The sequence below is a fragment of the Mangifera indica genome, chromosome 19 (genome assembly GCF_011075055.1).
Source record: "Mangifera indica cultivar Alphonso chromosome 19, CATAS_Mindica_2.1, whole genome shotgun sequence".
Classification (NCBI taxonomy): domain Eukaryota; kingdom Viridiplantae; phylum Streptophyta; class Magnoliopsida; order Sapindales; family Anacardiaceae; genus Mangifera; species Mangifera indica.
Window position 1 is genome coordinate 10,524,204 of NC_058155.1, and position 23,239 is coordinate 10,547,442.

At 33.0% G+C, this 23,239-nt stretch overlaps 2 protein-coding genes and 2 pseudogenes across 2 annotated transcripts; all 4 read right to left on the reverse strand.

The window, feature by feature from the left end:
* Window positions 1–402: 402 nt before the first annotated feature.
* On the reverse strand, window positions 403–3,175 carry LOC123203695 (U-box domain-containing protein 30-like). Its single transcript, XM_044620141.1, has 3 exons — window positions 2,961–3,175; window positions 2,653–2,775; window positions 403–2,412 (listed from the first exon to the last, which is right to left on the reverse strand). The coding sequence occupies exon 3, from the start codon at window positions 2,392–2,394 to the stop codon at window positions 1,066–1,068; it is 1,329 nt and encodes a 442-aa protein (XP_044476076.1). The 5' UTR covers window positions 2,395–2,412; window positions 2,653–2,775; window positions 2,961–3,175; the 3' UTR covers window positions 403–1,065.
* Window positions 3,176–8,191: 5,016 nt separating this feature from the next.
* Window positions 8,192–10,008, reverse strand: LOC123202609 (annotated as a pseudogene).
* Window positions 10,009–11,914: 1,906 nt separating this feature from the next.
* LOC123203288 lies at window positions 11,915–14,965 on the reverse strand (annotated as a pseudogene).
* A 1,106-nt stretch (window positions 14,966–16,071) lies between these two features.
* Window positions 16,072–18,697, reverse strand: LOC123203289 (U-box domain-containing protein 30-like). Its single transcript, XM_044619608.1, has one exon. The coding sequence runs from the start codon at window positions 17,876–17,878 to the stop codon at window positions 16,466–16,468; it is 1,413 nt and encodes a 470-aa protein (XP_044475543.1). The 5' UTR covers window positions 17,879–18,697; the 3' UTR covers window positions 16,072–16,465.
* Window positions 18,698–23,239: the final 4,542 nt, after the last annotated feature.

Genomic DNA, 23,239 nt, shown 5'->3' on the forward strand with positions numbered 1-23,239 from the left:
AGCTTTCAGAAGCCCTTTCTAGGGAGAAGAGCTACTGGAAGGGACGAAATCGAGCTGAAGGAAGTGCGTAGCATGATCTACAGATTTATAATGTAGGGAAATGCCGATAGCTTTTACAGAGCTCAAAAATTGTCAAGAGTATGAATTGACACTACTATTGAAAGAAGGCTAACTGAATACTGAAATTCAGTCACAGTAGTCTATTTGAAAAACACATTCCAAAAGATCTCTCAATCTAAAATAGTTTCCTTCTTTATTCCCTTATGATAGTAGTCTATATCCATAGAGAGAGCTATTTGAAAAACACATTCCAAAAGGTCTCTCAATCTAACATAGTTTCCTTCTTTATTCCCTTCTGATATAACAGATTATATGAATTAATGAGTTTCAGACTAAGAAGGATTTGAGAGAGCAATTCACTGGATGTTTATCATATCTCATGTAAAAAGGAGGAATAGATGTTCATTGTACATAAGTTTTACATCAAGTCCAAATAGATCTATAAACTCAGCACTAATGCAGACTAAAAAAAAAACCCCTTTGAACCCCAAAAATCCCTTGAAAGAAAGGATGAAAATTTAGGGATCAATCAATATTACAGGGCAACCCAGTGAGAACTAACTACATTATGAATGAAGCACATGCTTAGGTGTACTCTTCACTGCTTTTTCATCATGTCCAACCTCCATTGCATTCATCACAGACATACTTTACACTCTGTTCTTGTTGATTGAAACACCTGTGCAACAATGGCAAGATTGACTCACAACCTTGCTAAGGGATTATTGGCAAATGTTGGCAAAAATGCCAGCATATAGACTGCAGATTAATGGTTTCACAATATGGAAATAACTCAGAAGAAATCCACTTTATGATGCTTCTTCATGTAAACTCATCAGTCAGATTGAACTTCTTTAGTATACACAAGGTAGAAAAGGGTACCTTAAGAACCCCAGTGAGCTCAATTTGGAATTCTGTTCAATCCCAGAAGCACCTTCGTCCATTGGGAATGAAGTGCGTTAAAAAAGGAAGTGCCGTGTGCAAATCAACATTTTGCCCCTTTTTTCACTGTATGGTTTTTGTAAGCTTACACTTTGAAAGGAATATAGTAGCTGAGTAATTTAAACTACACAATTTCAAGAGCTCAGCAGACCGCTGCTTCAATACAGGACTGCAACCACTCTGTATTACTAGAAGTAGCTTAGCTGCCAAACCTGCATCCACAGCAAGTGAAGCACATTCATCTGGTGCAAGCTTGCAAACTGTCCATAAAATTGACAAGGCAAACTGGGTACAATTCTCTGAAACTCTCATTAACAGTTTGACCAGATTTGGTATTGTATTAGGGCAATCTTTCAAAGCCAATCCTCCCTCAGGAACCGTTGACAAAACCTCTAATACATAAAGGGCAAACTCCAGACACTCGTTACTCAAACTGGGCAATATCTCTACCAACAGAGGAACTGCTCCAATGCTGACAAGTGAGTTCCTAACTGAATCATATGAACAAATTGTCTTGAGCAAGCCAAGTCCCGCCAGAACCCCATTTTGGTGCCTCTTATCCTTCACTAATCTCAACAAACCAACCAAAAGACTCAAGCTAGACATTTTTTCAGAACCATGATCATTGGCTTCCATTAAAACTTCAATCAACCTTGTGCAATTAACCTTTGTTTCAATTGTTCCCTCGTTTAGCATATCCACCATTAAGGATATCTTTGCTGGCGGCATCAGATTCTTCTTTGATTCCACATCGAGATCCAAGTTGACCAGAATCCCAATTACTTCTGACCCAACAGCATGAGTAGTGAAAGGTCCCAACAAAAGAGAAATCAAACTAACGCCATTATTAACTACAACCGCCTTTTTTGCTGTGGAATGAACAGCCACAAGCTGCCTAAGCTCTTTAAGAGCCTGAACTCTAGCTTGGCCTTTAACCTTCTTTAAAGTTTCCAAAATCTCCACAGTACGTCCTTGAACATCCTCCGATTTCTTCTTCATTGAAGCATATTTACGGGAGAACCAGGCGTAAATAAGCTGCTGAAGAGTCTTATTAGGAGTGACTGAATCGTCCCAGAGCTCTTGCATTGTAGTAGGGCAAGTGTAATGACCCAGAGAGAACCATTTCAAAATGTTGGATCTCTCATAGGTCTGGCCGGTGCAGAGAGTCACGGGTTCGAGCATCGGGTCTAAAGAAATTGGACAAATAAACACAGATGGCACATCAATTGATTCCAGCTCTTGTATCATCTTCTTCAGATCCAGTTTGTCTGCAACACCAGCACAAACTGGACCATAAGTATCACCGCCTAAAATGCCATCTTTCACGGCTGTTTCTAGATCTAGTACTTGGCCACCACCACCATTAATGTCAAGCTTGGTTGGGTGATACATGGGCAGGCTTTAGATACCCTACCAGGGTAGAAGAGCAGAGAAAGTTGTGTTCAACAACTAGTTGTTAATAGATTTCGAAGCAAGCAAAAGACATCTACTACTATACTACACTACACAGGAAGTCTGTTGTAGGAAAGGAAAAGTAAGATACAAAAAGGGGGATTGGAAGAGTGTCTTTATCTTTCATTGACAATAGGAAACAACAATGCTTATCAAAGGGGACATCTTTTCTCCATTCATTCCTTTTTGGCTCTTTACCTGATCTCTTTCTCTGGTCAAAAGAGTAATGTTCATCATCGTAGTAATCATCATCAACAGCAACAAAGACATGATGAAGATGTAATTTTCTCTAATACCAAAGCCAAACTTGATTCACTTCCCCTACAAGCTCAAAAAGGATGAAATCATCAACCCCGGATCAGGTAATAAAAGGAGAGAGAACAATCAAAAGTGAAAGATGAAATCCACTCACACATCAACAGTAACAAGTAGCAATAACCCACCACAGAAATTTAAATTACGAAAAAATAAAAGACAAAAATGGGAACACCGAGAATCATTCATACCTTATTACAGTAGACAGAGAGAGGAGAGCAGAAGTCAGCAAAGAAGAAACCAATGAGCTCTCTATCTTCTGCACAGTCTCCTCAACTGGTCCTCTTTGGTTGCAGAATTTTTTCCTTTTTTTCTTTTTAATCTTTTAAAAGTTTTATTTTTTATTTGGGTATATTAAAACGATATTAGGAGGAGTGACTGGCGATAGCCGGTAATTAAACTTCTAGACAAATGTGCGCCACACGTGCAGAGTTATCTTTACTCTTTAGTCACCGTTGTATCGGTTTTTAAAGTAATTAAAGTTTTTTTTTTTTTAATTTTGGTTGAATAAATAGCGGGGGTTTTCACATATCTAGGAGTTGAGGGCCCCTTGAGACTCAAAGGCGCAACCTGTGTCAGTAGTCAAATGACGTTTGATGTTGGCATGGGAATAATTACAGGTCGCAATCCTTAAACGACGTCGTCATCTTCGTATATGAATTGAAATTCTGTTGACAGATGTCATGTGAACGGGAAGACTGCTATAGATAATAGCAATGTTTATAAAATTGGGTTACTAATCTCGAATTCATTATTTTATTAATTTATATTTTGATCGGTTTGATCAATTCAATTAAGAATCGATTAATTTAATTTATTATTAAATTATAATAAATAAATTTTACTTAAAAATTTATAAAAAATAAAATTAATTAAGATAACTATACTTATAGAGATTAAAATATATCTTTTTTAAGAAGTAATAATTATTTATTTGATTTTAATAAAACAATTAAAATTAAAAAAGTTTCAATCTCATTATACAGGAAAAAATATAATTCTGTAAATTATTATTTATAGAACATATTTTGATAGATATGAGATACTTTTTTTTCTTTTTGAATTTATTTTTCTTTATAAACCTTTAAAAATTTATCCAATCTAATAAAAAATAATTAAATTACTAAAAAATAATTAAAATTTCAAAAAATACTCTAAATTTTGATCAAATCTGATCAAACCCTATTTTAATCAAGTTTGACCGAGTTAATAAACCAATCACATTTTTATATTAATTGAACTAAACTTGATACCTATTCCTAATTCAACTAATTGAATAAGTTAATCCAATCCGATTTTAAAATCACTGGATAAGAGTTGTTTAAAGAGTGACTCACCAACTCAATCACTCTGAATTTGAATTTTCTTATGACTGCCCAATGAGAATATATAAGTAGATCAGATGGCCTCCCTATATAAGGTTTTAATAAGGATGTTTGACTCATTTCACGACCGCCTCTTCTTCCACAACCTCTTTCAATACTTGATGTTGTAAGAGTGCTACAAGATTTAAAATGTAAATCAAAATTTTAAATAATACTCTACAGAGTTATTACAAAAATTTTAAGTCAGTGTTAACGACTAAAAAGTTTCATATCAAATATAAATAATATAAGTGAATGTTATATAAATATGATAGATTAACCCTTAATACAAATTAATTAATTTTGTATAATATGAGTTTTAATTTTTATACTTATAAGTCTAATTTTTATATGGTATCAAAGCTTATACACCTTGAGAAAGGATAAAGGGTCTCGTATCAAATAAAAAACAACCTCATCTATATACCTTGAGGGAGGGTAAAAACTATCATATCAAATAAAATGCGACATCACATATAATATGAGTTTCAACCACTTATGCATCTTGAGGGAAGGTAAAGGGTTTCACCTCAAATAAAAAACAATGTAATCTTTAATATTAGTTTCGATTTCTATACTTATAAGTTTAATATATTTCTTTGTATTTTTTATCTTGCATAAAAAAATAACTTTTTAATTTTAGGATAAGCTTACTTTGTTTAATTTCTAGTCTAAACTCAAATCAAGAGTTCTTGCATAATCTCACATGTATGATTTCTAAATTAAAGCTTCATCAAGAAACCAATGGTACATCAATGGAAGGGGAAAAATTATTTGGGATAATCATTAAAGCGATTCCTTAAGTAGTCAATGATTTAAGCATTAAAGGACAAGCGATTAAAATAGTTCCACAAGATCATGATAAAGTGGAACCCGCAGTTGGAAAACGGGAAAATCAAATTGAAGACAAACATACGTAAATGTTGAACATTTGAACAAGAAAATACAATTAGAGAAAATTGTGCAAAAACAAGCTGTCCTAAAAGAGAAGATTGAAAAAGAAAAGTATATTTATCAAGAACAACAACACGTTCAAATTAAGGATCAAGAGGATGAAACATGGATGACAATTCTCCAATTATGATTGATGACAAAGGATATTTACGGTTGACTTTAAGTCAAATCGAATTTAAATTTGTTAATATCATTTTAAAGTTATTTAAGTTTAACTCATTTTGAGGAGAGCATAACTCAAATTTGATTAGATAATACAGTATGGTAAAATGATTAAAATAATATCATTTTGATACGTATTAATTAAAATAATATCATTTTAGTTCATTCATATCAAAATATTTCAGGGTTAAATTCGCTTGAACCGAGTTTATTTTAGATCCTTCAAATCAAGTTTATTTTTTAATTCGAACAAATTCGATTTACGTAATAGGTGCCTTTTTTATCTACTTTAACAACAACTTGCCAATTGCAAAAACTCGACAGGAGTTGTATTTTAGGAAGAAATTTAATATAGAATAGATTTTCTAAATATAGGATTTCACATTATTTTTGTGTTGGATTTTCTAAATATTGAAAGTTTAATTGTTTTAGGATTTTATTTAAATTAAGATTATTAGTTTTAGTTAATTTTGTTCTTATTTTGACATTGCTTGTACTAGTAAAATTGAGATTTTTTTTATTTCTTATTCTAATAATATTAAGAATTGTTTAGTATTAATAAATTTCTTTTCCTACCAACAATAACTTATTAATAAAAATTTGAGTCCTAATAGAATTTCTTTGTTTTAGATTCCATATTCCTAAAAGGAACAAGAGCTTTGAATGATTACTTCCAAGGGCAATTTTCATGGGATATGTATGACTTGTCGTTTCCTAGCTCCAATAAAGAAATAGAGTACAGTGATGGGACACGTGGACCCAACCCAATAATCAAAAGCTTCCAACTGACGTGTACCTCCATCTTTTCTCAAAATCATGGTTGAATAATTTTGTGTTAAAGCCGATTTTTTTTCTTACTTTATACACCAATTATATATTTAATTAAGCAGATGGAACTGGAACTGGAATGGAATTGGAACTGGACTGGAAGGCTCGTGTGGAGCGGAGGCTGGTTCCCCACTCATAACGTGGCTTTCACAAAGTGCCAGCGAAGCATTGACCAGTTTCCGTTTTGACCATTCCATGTCCCCTCCCTCCTCCACTTTGTTTGCTTTTTTCACAGCAAGGCACTGACACGTGGTGGTGGTCGTGGGTGCACTGAGTGAGGCCCTGCCGGCTGCCACTTTTGCTGCTGTTCATTATTCAAAACACAACAAACGAATAAAAAAACACTCTTGAATTCCAATGATAATGGTAGCATATAAAAGCACATTTCCGTTAAGAGTAATCTTATGAACACATATTTTTTAGTATATAAATAGATATATAAATTATATATTATATACAATTGAATATTATTTTATTTTTAATTTAAATTCATTTAATCATATGATAAAACGTTATCGGTATATTATTTATATATTTAAAATATATACATATGGTTTTATTATTCTCAAAATCCCAATTCAAGTCTCACTCCCACACTGGTATCATCCAAGTTTTCAAGGGGGCCTCCAAAATGTCATGGCAGACTGCTTTACCTCAATATGATGAGCGCATAAGCACTAAACCGTAAACTAGAACTGGATCATTCAGCTATCATCAAGTTGTTCCCACCTTTGGATGTCAACAGCATCAGTGTTTTATGATGATCGCAGATGAAAATCTGTATCTCATGTATACCACTCTTGAATTTTCAGCATAGAGAAACAGACAGCCATCAAACTCAAAACATCAGTTTGAATTCTCTACACTGACTGTGATCCTCCAAGGCTCAAACTAAGTTCCACACATTTCAAATGCCGTTTGTAACACTAATAGTACCATTTAACAGGCAGGACTGCAGAAGATGCATATTGCTGTCACAAAAATTGAAGCCTCCTTGGACTACTTTTAGGCCACCACAGAACAACATTGGGACAGTTAGATTTTCCCAGCCTTCTAGGGTTACGGAGTAGTAGTAAGCAAGGTAAATGAAAATAACTTACAAAATAGTTATTAGAAGTTTGGCATGTTCGATAGGGGACAACAAGCCAGGCAACTCAAAATATTATACAAAAGCAGCAAACATCAGAATGAATAAGTCAGTGTTAAAAACTGTAATTGCACACACCAAACCAATCTGATTTGTCCCTAATTATCAAGTACTGAAGGTCTTAATCATTACTAAAGAAGTTAATGACCATAAATCATAAATTTCTGGAATATTTCATGAGTACCAGAGAGATTATCCGCATAGTATTGAAAAACATTTGTCAAATATGTATAGCTAGAGAACATATCATGCAACAATTTATAACTCAAGTTGCATGCACAAATTTACAAAATTCAGCCAAAGACTGCATAAGCATAAATAATTGTAACTGCATACAATTATCTATAATATAAGGTCGAATGAAGCAAGATCAATAACTCTGCCACTCAAAAAAACAGCACCAACAATAAAAGCAGTAGCTGCATTCATACAACAGTGATATAAGAAAAGATTTGAGCCAAGCCTTTATATGCACAACAGTAGGGAAAAACAAACAGTATGTATCTACAGATAAATAGAGCTATCACTATCCGATGTTCTCTCTCTCTAACTGTTTTGTTTTTCTTTCTTTTCCATAACTTGTATTTGTGTGTGCCTAAGGCACTCTACCTACATTAATGCATGAAATCTCCAATTTATTTTCAAGGGAGTGGAGCCTTAAGGTTAATGAGCATTACTTGCTGTTACTTCTCAAGCTTTGGGCAAGTTATTTTCGTCTCATAAATGATGATCATTCATCTGTACAAAAATTCACAGCAAGTGCCCACTTTTTTACTTTATCATAAAAAAAAAAAAAAAAAAAACTAATTTAAATAGTTTTTGTTCATGGCAATCAACAAATTGATACAAACCAATTGATCTCACCAACCAAAATCAAGCTCACACATCTGTTTATTGTTTTAAGGTCACTAAGAATATAAGTATGATTTTCTTTAACAAATCTAAGTTATCTAACTACCCTGTCAAATTTTGAATTTTTTCTTCTATATGAAGGAAAAGGAAGTTCTACAAATAAAATGCTACCAACTCATACAGCTATATTAGGAGAAAGCTAATAATTTCCTGGAGCTAATATCAACCATGAAAATGAAGCTCCACAGCATCAGTTTGTACATTCCCCATCTAGAGAGAGAACATAAATGCAGAAATCTCCCGTGGAAGCTACAAAAGAAAGTCTCCTTCAGTAAGTCTCCTCAATGAAAAATGCTTTGTGAGATCAATATACCAATTTAAGCAGGCATGAGAACTCTAGTGCCACTCAGGATATGTAAATACAGAGCAAGACATATTGTCACAATAACAGAAGATTTTGCACCAACGTATCTGATAACTTCCAATCCCCTATCCACAACCTCATCATGAACTAAATGAAGACTTCTTTTCAAACCATCTGATAGCTTCCACGATAGGTACTCTACAATAGATCTTATAGTCTCAAATGTCACCCTCCCAGTCACATCGAGCACAAACTTCCTATTGCTGGGCACGGCCAAAGTAGATGACACCTTGTCAATCCATCCATTACTTTGAATCCCATTAAATGAGCTTCTCCCTTTCATTTGTTTCAAAGCTGCTTCTTGATCAAAAGAATTATCTTTAAATTCACTAGGACCATCTGTTTGATCAATAATTGAACACATAGAACTAGAACCTGAGTTTAAATTTCCTGTTGAACTTGTCAAAACCTGGTGAGAGGTTTTCACAAGTGTTTCCACAGCACCATTACAAACAGAAACCAACATGTCTCTCACATTGTTTGTGATTTTAGGATTGGTATCACTCAAAATAATTAATATAATTGTCTTTCAAGATAAACTGCAACAGCTGTGCTGACAAACTTCTGTATGCAATCAGCTACAAGTTCTTTACACTTTTCATTGCAAACCACATTTAACCATCCTGGTACACCTGATGAACCCTCTCCACAGCGAATGACACCAGCTCGATCATTTAAGCTCAATCCATTCATCGATTCAACTGGAGAGTAGAACCCTAAAACTAAGTTCCTCGCAAAACTACCAACTACTATCGAAACAAAACCAGTGCCAGCAGTAGAAAAAACCCTGTCCATTACCCTATCACTAAAGCTTGAATTTACCGACCCAGGACTTGATTCATCATCAGTTGATGTTATCTTATACCCTCGCAAAATCCCCACAGTCAAGGCCTGAGAAACCCTCATTACAGACTGGGAAAACTCCCCCGATTTTGCAATCTTAGCAAGTTGCTTTAAACTATTTGGAATTTGATCAGAGTCAGATTGCAGGAACTCCTTCAAATCTTTAGAGACAACACTCATCATCTCAGCAGAATCCCCAGCCAATTCAACCAAAGAAACAAATGCTCGGAAAAGTTTGATCAAACTGTTCCTCTTCTTCACCACAGAAGGCAAATTATAAACCTTGTAAGCCCCATAACTGGAGACACCAAAAAGAGCTAACCAAATAAGCCATTTCTTTCTCCTCTGAGAGAAAGTCAACGCCTTCGTCACCAATTCAAGATCCATAGAACCCCAGAGCCAAAAGAACTGAAACTCCAGGGAGTTGAAACGAAAAATCAAAACTATACGGAAGAAATAGGTACAAAGTACGACAGAAATTATTTTTACGATCGAGAAATCTAGGACATCTTTTTTCTCCTAATTTCTTTCTGGGTCAGAGTCATTGAAAACGATGAATAGAATGGATAAGTTTCTTATGATTTTATGAAAGAAATGGAGAGAAACCAGTAAACGAAGGGAAAGGACGAACCTTTAAGTCTTCAAGCTGTTTAATTGTGTTGCAGAAGAAAAGGGAATTACCAAGTTGAGGAGATTCCGTTACATTTACGTCCATAGACCCCAACGCAATGAATGACATTGATTTGCAGAAAAAGGCTAGACCATGGAAAATTTCCCATTTTTTAGAGATAAAAGAAGTCAAGTCAGAATGTAAGAAAGCTTAATTAGGGGGCTCTTTCTAATTCACTGTAGCTAATTGGAGGAATAATCAATCACTTTTAACTATGATTTAAAAGCCAAGGACTTATCCCCGTTCAAAGTACCCTGGATTCCATATTTTTACTTCTTATTAAATTAAATTTTATTTTTTATCAATAAATAATTAAATCTATTAATTTTAAAAATAAAATTATTATTTTATATATAATATTAAAAATAAACTAAAATTTTATTTTCTTTTTTTCACTAAATTTAAAAAATTAATATTTTCTTCCATAAAAAAGTTTTAAAAAATCACATTTCCTATTTAGGATTTAATTTAACATTTAGTTACTCTCTCTTATCCCTCATTTGTCATCTCTTTCTACTGACGGTTCACCTTTCTCCAACGGTTTGCTTATCCTAAACCTCAACCATTCTGATATTGTATGATGTCATCTTAGAAGATGAGATAGATAATCGATTTTGTTTTTATCGTTTAATAAGACGATTTATCTTCCCAGATGATATTGCACAAGGTCAGAGGGGTTGGGGTTTAGGGTAGGCAAACCATAAAAGAAGAGGAACTATTGGGAGAGAGAAATGGCTAATGATGACATCAAATATCGAAACTAAATCCTAGAGAAGAAATGTGATTTTTTTAAAACTTGACTTAGGAGAAAATTGTTAGTTTTTAAAATTTAAGAAGAGAAAATGAGATAAAATTTTTATAGGTTAAAGTTTTGTAAACTTTAATAGTTTATGAATAAATAAATAAAATTTTTAAAATTAAGAAGTAAAAACTTGATATATTATTTGATATCTCCCACTAGTTAGCAATTTTCGTATTAGTTATTTCTATTTAATGAATTGGTAGGACCAACACGTTTATCACATGGCCGCCAACAGGTGATATTGCATAATCTTCCACAAGTAAGGCTATTCACATTCCAAAAATGAAAATATTGATTTGTTCTAAAAATATTTTTCCACTCTTAACTGTATAAATCATTTGGAAAAAAGAATGGAAAAGAATCCGTCTGCATTATTACCGTATTTTCTTGTACTATTTCATTTTTTTAAAACTTTTTTCAAAACATCAAATTAATAAAAAATTTTGAATATCAAATTCACATAACCCTTTTCTTTAACCTCAATTTTTTCTTTCATGGAGCCCATCAAACCCTAACAATTATTTTACTTCTGATGATCATCTCCGACATTGATTCAACTTCCAACATCTATTATTAATGTCAATGTCACTATCTTTAGTCTCTTCTCTTCTCTTCTCTTTATTGGTTATTTCTTCTTTGTTTACGCTTAATTTTTGTTACACCTCTCTTCTATGTTGATATATTTACCTCTTCAATAATTCAATTTTGACATTTATGAAAGACACAATATTGTATCACGCTAGATCTTAATCTGTAATGGTTGTATCATGCTCGATATTAATATTCACCCATTGTTTCAATCTCTCATTATCTTCAACTTTTCTCTATAATGTGACTCAATCAACAATAATAATGAGGAGATTTTAGTCAAAATAACAACTAGGATTATTGGAATGCAAATCATATTTAAAGTCTTAAGGTGTAATTTTTTTTTAATTTTATAAATTAAAATGATATTTTACTCTTCTTACAATAGATTTTTTAAACGTAATTTTGATTTTAAATGGAAAATCGTAATTTATTAATGAAAAAATGTGTTTGGCCCAAACTGAAAAGGAAAATGTGATTTACTCTAAAATAAAATAAAACATCAGCCTCATAGAGAGAAAATTGCTTTAATTGTTTCTATACCTCTGTGGTCATTTATACTTCTTCAAGATGTCGCTCATGTAATGGAAAAAATCGAAAAATCTCACATTACACAGTTTTTTTTTTTTTTTTTTTGTTTAGTTGCCCCTCCATGAATCACTAGAAATGTTTAAAGCATAATCTTCGCACAATCCGCACACTCAATCTATTAACACTTGATTTGATCATCCATATGTACAAAGACCTCGCAAGGGGACTATAAATGTTTAACCAGAGAGCTGGAAGTTTGGCAAGTTGCCTGGTGCCACTCCATTTTCACCTCAATCAGCAAAGCTTACGCCCAGCAGAAGCTTTACCATATGGGTATGCATTCTTAAAGTTCCACAGCGCTTTATACAATCTTCGGTTTTATGGGCAGACACCCCTCATCCTCAAGATCACTGAATGAAATGTCATCTTCATTCCCTACACAAATTGCACTATCATTGTATCCACCTAAATCTGAGTCCTCCTCTGGCCAGTCATCCTCATCATCATCTTCATAATTAGGAATCTGAATTTTAGAAGACGGACCAACTGACAGATTCTTATCCAGAGTGATTGGTTTTTCTGCTATGATTGATTTATCGACAAAATGAATCTCAGTACTTTCTATGGGGTGCTTCTCAGTCTCATAATCTGTTATTATTGTTTTAGTGCTTGGTTCAGAAGCATATGTCTGTGGTGACAAGATATCGCAAGGTGCCCAGTTAGATGAAGTAGGAACAAGGTCTTGCTGCAGTACATTTCTGCCGTCTTTTGTATAGGAAGTACTTCTTCCAAACCAGTCAGTTTCTGGCTTTGTTTGCTTTTGGAGCTCCTGCATCCACATTGTTCTGGCTTCCACTACCTGCAAACAGTAGATTTAAGAATTGTAACACCTGATTAACCATCCTTCTTGCACACAGTTGCTTTCAATTTGCTTTATTTACTTATTATTATTATTTTTTCGATGCATAAGTCTATCCTGCCAGTATAAATGTAGCTTTGGACTAGTAACAAACTTTTCAACTTGCCTGGCGTGTAGACAAAACCTCTGCATCATGTTTGTTAAGCCTTGAATGCAGCAGAACAAAATAAACTTTCCAAAAGTAATTCTCACTCATATGACAAGGGCAAAGTTCAATTCTCAGAGCAGCTAATCTAGGAGCAAGATGTTGGATAACAAAAGCATGGTCCTTTTGGGCATCAGACATGTCAAAATCTGAAAAAAAACAAAAATTAGTGGTACATGTCATATGAAGCATTATAAGAAAGGAGGAACTTGTTAAGAAGAAATTGAATAAATTGGAGCTGCCAAGACTAGAAAGACTAAGAAAAAAAGATGTTCATTCTCGATATTTTACAGAAGGAGAAAGTAGAAGATGGTATATCTTTTATAAATGTCCTCTAGGAACTGGCTATTGATGGATGTGGAGGTTGTAGATGTTACAGTGTCAAGCGTCCTACTGCCTTCAGGAATTTAACAAGTAACAATTGAACCATATGAAATCATAAATCCAACCACAAAAGTAAGACAGTATTATGTACATTGTTTGCAAACAGAAAATTATGACCTATTGTAAATCATCAATAGACAACCGAGACAATGACACTTGCATCCGCCTGCACAATCTCCTTTTTATATAATGAAGCTGCTCTGCACTTTTGACAAGGAACTTCAACAGATTAACAATTTTATAATTTTTTCACTATCAATAGGTATTCTACAAGAGAACAACCATTTAAACTGGTTCCATAAAAAGTATTCATCATGATCCACACATTTCTTTTATATAACTAGCCCACGCATATTCATTTTCAGATACAAACATATCTTCTCATCTTTTAAGCTTGGAAGCCATCTCTTACGAGAAAAAGGAAACTAGAACTGATCACATTCCTTTATCAGTTGTAGGACAGAAAGCATATAATTAGGGCCACTGGGTAAAACTATCAGTAACAAACACGACAATTTAAGCTATTGGAACTTTAACCCACAAGATAGAATTGATATCGTAAAGCATTTGCTAGATGGCAACACAATGGAGAAGCAAAATACATTATCAGATACTTGCCATAAAAGCAAACTGCTGTAAAATGGATTTACAACAGAAGCAAAAGATATATCAGACTCGTAACAATATGATGATATAATATAAGACATTTAGAATTAGTCTAAATCAATTGATAAGAAAAGAAAAGAAAATTTTTAAGGAGAAGGGGTGATTTTGAACGTACCGTCCAAGTATTCTTCCTCGTCTAAAGGAAAATCCAACCAAGTTTCTGGATGATGAGCAATATTCTTCGCAAAAGCCAACACTTCATCGGTAATCCCAACCGCACTCAATTCTTCTTCTTCTTCTTCCCCTTCCTCCTCCTCCTCTCCTCCTCTACATTGTTCTCCCTATTTTGCTCCTCATTGTTCTCAGATCCAAACGAAAAATAATTCGAAGCCATCTTCGATATCTCCGACACCCCGCTTCTAAACCTATCTCCGATCCTTGAATCTTCGGGATCTTCCTCGTCGAATAGATCCGAAGGCTCTGATTCGTCCAAATTACAGTTGTAATCTACCAGATGATCTTGCGTTGGAGCCGGAGCGAGAAATGAAGCGACCCCCCAGAATTGGCGAGTTAGGGTTTGTTTGAATTCCGTCAAGTCTTCTTTAACTCCACGCGAATGTGCGTCCTCATCTTCTTCCAACTCTGATAATGATCGAGTCTGAGTTTGTTCATCTTTTGCTGCAATTTGATCATGATTGGCGGGTGAGCGGTCTGTGTTAGGTATGCCGTTGTTTTCTTCGTCATCAAGACGGAGAGAATTTGCAAGAGATCGCGCTAGCCATGACATTTTTTTTTTTTTCTCGTTTGGATTCTTCAGGGGCCGGAAAGTTACCGGTGAAAAGCTTCGAGTTTAAAATGGTTGCTACTGTTGGTTGATGAAATCATGTAGTTTTCGACTAAGGTGATCATTCAAATCATACCCTATTAAATAGTGACACGTAAAAGGATTTTGAATTCAAGGTGTTTGAACTAGAGCTACATGGTAGATCTGGATCGTCTAATATTTATAGTAATAAGATGCACAAGTACCTGAATTTATTATAAATTATTATTAATTGCCAGACGATAAGGCGGGGGTAGGACTTAAGAATAAAGTAATATATTATGACTTTATTTTTTCTTTTTTCTATTTAAAATAATTACACTTAAGAAGATTAAATAATAATTTGTTTTTCAAACAAAAAACCATATAATTTTTATTTTAATAATTATAAAAACTAAAAAAAATAAAAAAAAATCAATGGTAAAATTATATTTTTGTTCATTATCAATGGCTACTCTCTCATTGCTATTTTATTATCTTTTTTTTAAATCAATTTTTTTATAACTTTAATGGCTTTTCACTTTTGAATTGTTCTTTAAATATCTTAGTAACCTTTTTTTATTTAATTTTTGTCGATTCATTTTTGACTTATAACTCACATCTCCCTTTCAATCTTCTCTCCACTTCAATGACTTCGATCTATGAGACATTTTGTTGCTTATACAAGTATCAAATGGATCAAAATTTGCCGGACTCCTACAAGTTTCCTTTTATGGCAAAAATAAGAAAAGTGAAGAATGAAGAGGACACAAAAATAAAAAAATGTGTGATAATTATATTATTTTAATATCAAAACTACTGTATTATATTAACCAATAGTGTGAAAATATACTTTTCTAAAAGGTGTCAAATATAGTTTTATCAAATTTCGTACTAATTAGTGAAGACCAAATTTCAAACTTCTTTTTCTCCCCCATGCATGCTTTCTTTTGTGTGGCTAGGGCATGCATTTATGAGCACATTCGTGCCAACAAAAGTGAACACCAGGGCCCTTCAAATAGCAGACTGAGGCTTGTCTTGTCCACATCTGTATTTATTAAAGTATGGCTTTACTTTAAGGACACTTAGAATAGAACAGTTAGAGTTGATCCATGTTGCCAAGTTACTGTTGCTCTTTGAGTATTGGAACTATTACAGATGCTCAGCAATTTGGGAAATCGCTGCATTCGGCACTCTCAAATCTCACTCATTTCCTCATTGATGCTACCAAGAGATATCACCAAGCACCATTGTCAGACTTGAAAATTTTCACACCAGATGTTAATCATATCTTGCAAAAATTACAGAAGGGAGTTCATTATACAAAATTTTTACATCCAGAAACCAGAAGATCTAAAAAATTTACACTGAAATTTTTTAGATCAATATTACAGGCAACCCAGTGAATTTTGACTTCATATACAAATGAAAACAAGTGCTCAGAGGAATACCCTTTCCTGCATTTTCTAGCAAAAGCCTCTATTCCACTCAATGGAGACCTACTTACACCATTCTCTTGTGGATCGATACAAGTCTGCAACCATCACAACCTTGTTCAGGGATTATTGTAAAGCTTTGGAAAAATGTCAGGCTGTTTACTTATCACTTGACCTAAGCTTGATCTAGCTATGACTCATCATTAATATTTAGTCTATCAACATTTTGCCAATTTGCTTCACTGTAAAGATCTAGTAAGCTTACACTTTGAAAGGAATATAGAAGCCGAGTAATTTAGACTACATAATTTCAAGAGCTCTGCTGACTGCTGCTTCAATTCAGGACTGCAGCCACTCTGCATTACCAGAAGTAGCTTGGCCGCCAAACCTGCATCCACAGCAAGTGGAGCACATTCATCTGGTGCAAGCTTGCACACTGCCCATAATATCGACAAGGCAAACTGAGTACAACTTTCAGAAACCCTCATCAACAACTTCACAACATTTGGTATTGTACAGGGACAATCTTTCAAAGCCAATCTTCCCTTAGCAACTGTCGACACGGCCTCGAGTATGTGAAGTGCTAACTCCAGACACCCATTACTCAAACTAGGTAGTATCTCGACTAACTGAGGAACTGCTCCGATGCTGACAAGCGAATATTTCACAGCCTCATGAGAACAAATTGTCTTGAGCAAGCCCAGTCCAGCCAATACCCCGTTTTGGTGCCTCTTATCCTTCACTAATCTCAACAAACCAACCAAAAGACTACAGCTAGACACCTTCTCAGACCCTAAACCGGCTTCCATTAAAATTTCGATTAACTTCGTGCAATTAATCTTTGTCTCAATGGTTCCTTCATTTAGCATATCCACCATTAACGAAATCTTTGCTGGCTGCATCAAATTCTTCTTTGTTTCCAGATCAAGGTCCAGCTTGACCAGAATCCCAATTGCCTCTGACCCAACAGCATGAGTAGTGAAAGGACCCAACAAAAAAGAAATCAAACCAACACCATTATTACCAACAACAGCCTTTTTAGCAGTAGAATGAATACTTACAAGCTTCCTAAGCTCTTTAAGAGCTTGAACTCTAGCTTGACCTTTAACTTTCTTTAAAGTCTCCAAAATCTCAATAGATCTTCCATGCACATCCTCTGATTTCTTCTTCATGGCAGCATATTTGATGGAGAACCAGGAAAAAATGAGTTGCTGAAGGGTGTTGTTAGGAGTGACAGAATTGTCCCAGAGTTCTTGCATCGTAGTAGGGCAAGTGAAACGGCCGAGGGAGAACCATTTCAAAATGTTGGATCTCTCATAAGTCTGGCCGGTACACAGAGTCACCGGTTCTTGCATTGGGGCTAATGAAATTGGACAGATAAACACGGATGGCACATCAATTGATTCAAGCTCTTGTATCATTATCTTCAGATCCATTTTGTCTGCAACACCAGTATAAACTGGACCACTGACGTCACCACCTAAAATGCCATCTTTCACGGCTGTTTCTAGATCTAGGACTTGCCCACCGCCACCACCACTCCAATCAAACTTAGTTGACTCATACATAGGCATTTTAACTGTAGCAAGGTGATAAAGGAGAAAGTTTTCAATGAAGACGTCTTGATTGATTTTGAAAGAAGCAAGAGACATATACTGAACAAGAAGCCGTGGGAAAGGAAAAGTGAGAAGAAAAAGGAGATGGGAAGAGTTTTCTTTCTTTATCTTTCATTGACAACAGGAAACAACAATGCTTATCAAAGGAGACATCTTTTCTCCATTCATTGCTTTTGGCTCTTTATGTGATCTATTTCTCGGTCAAAAGTGTAACATTATTCATCGTCATCGTCAACAAAGAAATGATAGAGACGTAATCTCTCAAATATCAAAGCTATACTTGATTATCTTCTTGTTCAAGCTCAAAAAAGGCTGAAATCATCAACCCCAGATCAGGCAATAAGGCGTATAGAACCAAAAAGCAAAATTTCACTCACGCATCAACAGTAACAACTAACAAGTACCCATCTGCCACCACATCCCAACCCGTAACAAGAAATTAAATTACGAAAACCAAAAGACAAGACCGTCAATAATGGGAAGACAGAGAACCATACCAAGTGATTGACAGAAGAAGAGAGAACAGAAAGACAAGCTATCAACTTCTGCAGTCTCTTCGCTGGTCTTCTTCTGGGAAAGAAGAAAAGCAATATTACCAAGAGTTACTGGCTATAGCCAGTGATTCGAGTCTAGGCAATTGTGCACCACACGTGCAGTGTCATCGTTAGTCACCGTTGTGTCCGGTTTTTTATGCAATTGAAAAATTGTTTTGAGGGAAAATCTAAGAAAAAGTAGTCTCTCAAATTTCTAGGAGCTCTGGTCCCTTAGATAATGCGAAGAGATAATCTAGAGACTGAAAAGACGAAACCTTACCTGGGTCAGTAGTCAAAAAGACGGAACGGGAATTACCAGGGCAATAATTACACTTGAAAGGATGTCCTCACTCTTTCCTAATTTCAATTGAAATTTTTGACTGGTCATGAGAAGTTAACAAGCAAATAGGAGCTTGACTGCATTCTTCCAATCCAATGGGGTGTCACGGCTAGTGCGTGATAGCAGTTTGGTCGGACATGATTGATGGGTGTTTTTACAGTTTGTTTCTGTGTACGTGTATTGTTATCTCGTAAGAGTGTTCTAGTCACTACACATACTCAACCGGGGCATATTGAAAGGATTAGGCCATTTTTACATAAATTAGTTAAAAATTAAAATTGTTTTTTAATGAGTCTAAGTTTAAAATAAATAACTATGAATTATAATATGAACACATATAAAACTTATTATTGTAAAGACAATATCAAAGATGTTGCACAAACAAATTGGAAATTTTACCCGTGACACTAGTATTACGGTTTATGCAGAAATCATTCAAGTTCTTCAGCAGTCACTGATATAAAATTTGAGGAAAGAGATTGCAGTATTCAACAAAGGCAGCATGACTTCTCGTGCTTTTTGGAATTTGGCTTTTCCTATAACATCTATAAATTAAAAGAATTGGAATATTGTAGCGCACGCAGGCTAGACTTGGACCTAACATAAAAGCCGAGTCTTTTTTTTTTTTCTATAGAAATACTGCAAGAAAGAAGATATATGTATAATTAGAATATAGATATATATATACCATATTATGTATAAATAATTATTAGATAATTAAAAATTAAAAATAAATTAATATTTAATTATAAAATATTATATTATTATTTATGTAAATAATTTTATTGTTATAATTAAAAGTAACATAATAGAAATGAAACCCCCGTGCTGTGGGCCTATTTATATCCTGCCTTTGGTAAATTGCCAGCTGAGCATGGACCAGTCTCTGTTTTGACCGCTTTCATCCCTCGTGCACCTTGTTTGCTTTTTGGCCAGTACAAAACTTGGCACGTGGTGGGAACACTTACGAGCTGCCTCTTTTGATTTTTTAAATCTCTTGGTTTGATTCTTGTTTGAGTCGGGTAGATAACCTTACCGTTTAGTTTCAGTTTTTTAAAGTTTCCTTGATAATTTATTTTTTATTTTTTATTTAATTTATTAATAATAAAATATTAGAATAATTTTTATTATTAATATTGATATGACAAATAATATAAGTGATAATCTGATTATCATCTTCATTTTAGGTATTTAAAAATTAGCAAGATAATTTTAATTTTATTATACTTATATTAATATTTATTAATTTTTTAAGACAAAATAAATTTATTTTTAATTAATATAATAAATAATATAAAAAATATTTAAAAATAATTATATTAAAAAACATTTAAGTAAAATAATTTACTAGTAATCTTTTCTTATCTTTAATCAAACATAATATTTTTATCTATCAAATTTTATTAAATATGATAATCATTATATATTAATAATCTTTTAAATAATTTATCTTTAAGATAATTTTTTATTTTGATAATAAATTATTATCCAAATTAAACATTTTTTTTAAGAAAATGTTTAATTGGCAAAGGTGATAATATCAGACCTCTATCTCTCTGAAGAATTCTGTACTTTTTTTTATTTTTTTAATGATCAATCAAAGGCTTAGCACTTCGTTAGATAAAGATTTTCGGATGATGTATACATCATTGTACAACATCACATCAATTATTTGACAAAGAGGCTATGTTTATAGGATTCATGATGCATGTAAGAATTAGGGCAAATCATTTAAATAAGATCCAGGGAACACGTACCATCTTTCGGGCCAAGGCAAAGACATCCGGGACTAAACAAACAGTCCTCGACATGTTTTTTATGGTGTCGGTCCCATCTGTGTCCAGTAAATGTCCTCTACATTACTCTGATGCGTGCCTGTTTTGCTGCCTCTCATTCCCGCAATCCTAGTTATGTAATAGGAAACAGAAAAAAAAAAAAAAAAATATATATATATATATATATATATATATATATATTATATATATATATATGTGAATTATAAAGTTATAATAGGATAAATAATAAAAAATATGATTATAATTTTTTTTTTAAATTTATATATGAAAAAATATAAAACATGTATAATATATATATATATATATATATATATATATAATACGACATATTATTAATAATATGTTTATAAAATATGATAATATCATGATAATTTTAATACCTTTTTCTCAAATCTCTTATTGAAAATTAATATAAGAATTTAATATAAAATATTTAATTAACTATTAAATATAATATAACATAATACATAATCAAAATTTTTTATATAATAAATAACGTACTAGCTAATTAAAAAATAATTAAATTAATCAGTTTAGATTTCAAACTTCATATCAAAGTAAATTTTTGTACAGGTTATAAGAGAGGGAAATGTAAAAATAAGGTTGTGAATTAAGAAAGAAATGTTATTAGTTCTTTTTTTTTTTAAATCGTAATGCATTTTTTTAAATAATTAAAAATAGAATGGATAATTATATACTTTAAGTTTAACTAAAAATTCAAAAATAGGGTAAACGTAAAATATGAGATATAGTTCACATCTAATATGGGAAAGATGTAAATAAATATCTAATATGTTGTAGATTCAAAATTCTTTTAAATATATTTAATACATAAATAATATGAGAAGAGGATTAATACAAGTTTTTACTAACTAGCCCCACCATATCCAGCTTCAGTGCTACTAATACACTGGTTCTGCCAGGCCACATTTTTCAAACAACCAACCACATCAAAACACTAACACTCAATAAAACCACAATCCAGCAATTTTTATTTACAAGTTGTGGGGGGGGGACTTAAATCCCAAGTTCTTTTATCTTGAAAGTCCACTATTTTATCACTTGAGCCATCTGTTGTTGGAGGTTATTATGGTAATAGACTTAACTTGAACTAGATATATTAATCGGGCATCTGCGGTGTCAGATCCTTCCCCATCGTGGTCCCCAAATCCGGAGATTAAGTTCTAAAATTATGACTTTGCTTTCTCTCTCTTTTCCTTTTGACTTGCTTCTTATCCATTTTCCCCTATTCAGTGTGCCAATACTTCTTCCCTTTTTGAGCTTATACCAATCCATTTCTTAGCAGTGCCCCACTGCTCCCATTAATTTTTCTTTTTCCTTTGGTGGACCTGCTGACTAGGTGGTCTGACATACTCCTAATTTGAGAAACTTCCTATTTTTTCCCAGGGAAGTATCCGAAAACACCATCAATTAAGAAGGTAGGCAGCTTCATTTGCAATGTAATACAATTTTCAATTAATTAAAAAAATTAAGAACTGTGATTAAAGAGTAATTAAGCTCTTAACCTTGAATATTTCTTAAATAATAGAAATAAAAATAAAGACATCTGCTGGCTTTTTAAATAGTCGACCAAGGGACGAAGACATTTCTTAAAGAAGGTGCGAGATGCACGCATTTTACAAAAACGCGACAGCTGATGATGCGATACATGTGAATAAGATGCTGCCATTTGCCAACATATTCACGCGGAACAACGGCTGTTACAGTGCAGTGATTTGATCATGATGGTTGGTTCATGATACAAGGGGCGCCACCAGATCGATTTCTAAGATTGTGCCTTAAAGCCATTTTCGAAAAAGTCACGATGAGGCGCAGTATTTCAAATGCCAACTGACTCTAAAATTCTTGTCATAATTTAGACCACGCATGATATAACACAATACCTAAACAATTGAACCAGAAAGCAGCATCCCACCAGACTGATCAATATTATACTTACAGAGTATTCATATATGAAGGGTGATGTGATTTTTACACTTTATAAATTCATTTTTTGTGTCTTTTTTTCCTCTATTATTTAATATTTAATTATTTATATATTTATAAAACTGACAATTTTTAACACGATCTGTTAATTCAACATGATATGAGACAAAAAATTTGGGTTAGAGTTGAGTTTGTTTTATAATTTAATTCAGATCAATTCAAAATGACTTAAAACTAAATCGGATTGTGTTTAGATTAAATACATAATATTTCGAGAGCACTAGAATTAATCTGAATATTTAAAAAAGTATTACTATTATAGAATTTGTTCGAGATGTATTAAATAAAATATTGACGGACAAGTATCAACAACTGAAATATTTACTTATTATATTTAGTTTTATCTACGTATTATTGTAATTATACTTATTTAAAAAATTATCTCATTTTTCGATGGTAATGAAAATGTTATACAATTAGTAGAGTGTATGACATGTTCTAAAAGGTTTTAGTATGTAATTTTTAGAGATAATTTTTAAATAAAAACAGAGTTAAATTGTTGTGTTCCGTTGATATTAGATTAAAATAATTTAATGAATAAATTAAAATTAATAAAAATACTTACCATTCAAATTATGTTAAATCAATCCAAAATAAATTTAAAATTAGGTTATAAATCAAAAAAATTTTTAATACGAAATCAACCTGAGGTTAGATAAAAATTGAAATATGATTTATCATAAATCTAGTAATGATTGAAATAAAAGTACCATCCCATGAC

What these genes read in the sequence shown, in the direction of transcription:
- LOC123203695 (XM_044620141.1), bottom strand. Translation starts at nt 2,394, where the DNA reads ATGTATCACCCAACCAAGCTTGACATTAATGGTGGTGGTGGCCAAGTA.
- LOC123203289 (XM_044619608.1), bottom strand. Translation starts at nt 17,878, where the DNA reads ATGTCTCTTGCTTCTTTCAAAATCAATCAAGACGTCTTCATTGAAAAC.